The 3,647-nt window shown below is 46.1% G+C and overlaps 1 protein-coding gene across 1 annotated transcript; it reads left to right on the forward strand.

The window, feature by feature from the left end:
* The first annotated feature begins 1,203 nt into the window (after positions 1-1,203).
* On the forward strand, positions 1,204-3,392 carry LOC129852721 (ras association domain-containing protein 10-like). The gene has a single exon (XM_055918378.1). It carries the CDS (start codon positions 1,492-1,494, stop codon positions 2,884-2,886), a length of 1,395 nt encoding a protein of 464 aa, XP_055774353.1. The 5' UTR covers positions 1,204-1,491; the 3' UTR covers positions 2,887-3,392.
* Positions 3,393-3,647: the final 255 nt, after the last annotated feature.

Consider the following 3,647-nt stretch of genomic DNA (forward strand, 5'->3'; position numbering starts at 1 on the left):
ATCAGCCAAGGCACCAGCCAAGGTACATCAGCCAATGCACCAGCCAAGGCACCAGCCAAGGTACATCAGCCAAGGTACATCAGCCAAGGTACATCAGCCAAGGTACATCAGCCAAGGCACCAGCCAAGGTACATCAGCCAAGGTACCAGCCAAGGTACATCAGCCAAGGTACATCAGCCAAGGCATCAGCCAAGGCACCAGCCAAGGTACATCAGCCAAGGCACATCAGCCAAGGCACCAGCCAAGGTACATCAGCCAAGGTACATCAGCCAAGGCACCAGCCAAGGTACATCAGCCAAAGCACCAGCCAAGGTACATCAGCCAAGGTACCAGCCAAGGTACATCAGCCAAGGTACATCAGCCAAGGCACCAGCCAAGGTACATCAGCCAAGGTACATCAGCCAATGTACATCAGCCAAGGCACCAGCCAAGGTACATCAGCCAAGGTACATCAGCCAAGGTACATCAGCCAAGGCACCAGCCAAGGTACATCAGCCAAGGCACCAGCCAAGGTACATCAGCCAAGGTACATCAGCCAAGGCATCAGCCAAGGCACCAGCCAAGGTACATCAGCCAAGGTACATCAGTCAAGGCACCAGCCAAGGTACATCAGCCAAGGTACATCGGCCAAGGCACATCAGCCAAGGCACCAGCCAAGGTACATCAGCCAAGGCACCAGCCAAGGTACATCAGCCAAGGTACATCAGCCAAGGCACCAGCCAAGGCACCAGCCAAGGTACATCAGCCAAGGCACCAGCCAAGGCACCAGCCAAGTTACATCAGCCAATGCACCAGCCAAGGCACCAGCCAAGGTACATCAGGCAAGGCACCAGCCAAGGTACATCAGCCAAGGCACCAGCCAAGGTACATCAGTCAAGGTACATCAATTATTATAAATTAATATTAGTAATAATACTACATGCGCATGTATACAATTATTATTACAAATGTTGTTATAATTTAGCATATCACTACTATTGTTATTGATGTGGTAGTTGTTGTAATTATTGTTATCAGTATTAGTTGTAATATTAGTCGTTTGTTGTTGTTATTCATTGATAATAGGGTTGTTGTTGCTGTTATCATGTTTTATCAAAATACGCAATCAGGTTCTCTGGGAGAGTAACAAACTTTATGGGCGGTGTTACTTGTTGTGTTTAGGAACTGTAAAGTTGTCATGTGATCAAAGCAGAGCGAGTCTCCGGTTGTACGCACAGCGCGCAAAGGGCGCAGTTGAGTGTGCTTACTTGGACACAGAGCAAACAGCGACAGCGGCTACATGGACTTCCCATCCGCTACCAACTACTTGAGGGAACGCGTAAAATGAACAATTTATCTCAGAATGTTGGATGTTGGATGTTATTCTAACGTATGTGGATGTACAATTAATTTAGCACTTACATGACAAAACTCTGTTCTAATCCGTTTCCCTCCTCAAAAAAACGGAATTTGAATGGTATTCTAAAGGGGAATAACGTTTCGTTTTAGTTTATGATGGAGTCCAAGGAAAGTAAGATATCTGTGTGGGTTTGCCGAGAGGAGAAGCTTGTCTCCGGACTGTCAAAGCGCACAACCTGTGCAGATGTGGTCAATGTGCTCCTAGAGGATCAAAACTTGAAACAATGTGTCTCTGCAGCCATGCTCTCGGGATCACCCCAGTCCTATTGCATCGTAGAAAAATGGAGAGGATCTGAAAGAATTTTGCCGAATAAAACAAAGATCCTTCGACTTTGGGGCGCGTGGGGAGAGGAGCAGGAGAACGTGCGGTTTGTGTTGGTCAAAAATGAGGCTTCTTTGGCTAACCATGGACCCCGGAGCGCAGAGGCGCGTGTGGTGCTCAGTAAGGAGAGCCCGTGCATTTACAAGGGGACAGCAAGAGCCACCATGGGCTTCTCACCTGAGAAACAACGTCGGATTGTCAGGAAAGCTTTCAGAAAGTTGGATAAAATAAATATCAAGAGGGCGCAAACCGTGTCCAAGGATGCGCCCACTGGGGAGAAAATGGAAACTTTGGTTCACCTGGTCATATCCCAGGACCACACAATCCGCCAACAGATCCAGAGAATTAAAGAACTGGACAGAGAGATAGAAAGGTATGAAGCTAAAGTTCATTTTGACAGAATGAAAATGCATGGGATCAATTACGTGCAGGACACATACTTAGTGGATGCGCATTCTGACGGTCTCTCCAAGCAGGAGGGCGAGAAGCCGTGCTCGGCGGAGGCTGTTGTCCAGTTTGAGGAGTATGCCCGACGGTGTGAGGAGGTGATTAGACTTCAGGATGAATTGGCTGAGCACGAAGCGCTCATGGACAGCATTACTGTGGAGATCCAAGAGGAACTTAACCAGAGGTGGATGGAGCGAAGGCAAGAGGAGCTGTCAAGTAAAAAGGTGGAACTCAGCGCGGGAGAGACCGCTATGTGGGTATCAACAGCCCATGCGACACACACTGACACTTTAGCCCTCGAGGCTGATACATCATTCGAGAACGATTTGCTTCTGGAGGAGGAGAGGATCAAAACGCAGCTGGATACTAGTTTATACATTGGACTGCGCTTGAACACGGATTTGGAGGCTATTAGGAGTGATTTGAATCTAACCCAGGATATTTGGGGGGTGAAAGAAAAGGAGATACGGGATTTGCTGGAGAAAGTGAACTCATTGTATATAGAGGATGACGAGACACAAGGCGAGGACAATGACCGCAACTCTGCGGTTACTGAGGCAGCAATGATGCGTCCCCTGGAGACGAAAAGCGAGTGGGTGGAGCAAGCCAGGGGGCTTTCAAAGACTTGCAATGCCAACGATGACGACTCAGACACTGGCCTGAGCTCCATGCACAGTCAGGACTCGGATAACCCACCTGTGTGCGAGTCATTGGTATGAATTGCCAGGATGCTTCAAATTCTATTGACAATTATGGGACATAATTACTGTATGTCTAAAAACTCAGGGATCTGACATAGAGTTTATCCCCACAATGAACAACACAATATAATGTATTCAAAAATGTCCCAACATGTATTGACTATTAGGTAGCTTACCCCAATACATAGTCAACATACTTGGTCACTTAAATATATGCAATTATAGCTATTCACATATTTTGCTGCCTTTTTTCAATATAAAACCCTTTGACCTGTGCCAGGATATGACAGACCTCAGTGTGATCGGTCAGATTATTATTGGTTAAGGAATGGAAATCTTTGTATTTGCAAGACTAAACAGACTTAAAATAGACCATGCTAAATGTAACACTGATCAAGTGCTAATTCTAGTTGGAAGTGAAGTAGGGCTCTGCACTTATCCAATGTGATTTTGTGGACACGCTGATGAGTCTTAAATATGAAGGGTGTATGACATACTAAAATAAAGATCATTTAAAAATCTTATGTGCAATTGCTTCATTGAAATGTGTAGAAAATGACTTTGCCTTGCCTAATCAATACTAAGTCTGCAAATTGTATGCATCAGGAAAGAGTTTGGGAAGAGTAAAAAGTATAGGATGATGTTCAATAATGCATGTGTGTGTGTGTGTGTGTGTGTGTGTGTGTGTGTGTGTGTGTGTGTGTGTGTGTGTGTGTGTGTGTGTGTGTGTGTGTGTGTGTGTGTGTGTGTGTGTGTGTGTGTTTGTGTGTGTGTGTGTG

This window comes from Salvelinus fontinalis, chromosome 4 (assembly GCF_029448725.1).
Source record: "Salvelinus fontinalis isolate EN_2023a chromosome 4, ASM2944872v1, whole genome shotgun sequence".
NCBI classification, from domain to species: domain Eukaryota; kingdom Metazoa; phylum Chordata; class Actinopteri; order Salmoniformes; family Salmonidae; genus Salvelinus; species Salvelinus fontinalis.

Bases quoted from the DNA above. Each gene is read 5' to 3' on its own strand.
- LOC129852721 (XM_055918378.1), top strand. From the start codon at position 1,492: ATGATGGAGTCCAAGGAAAGTAAGATATCTGTGTGGGTTTGCCGAGAG.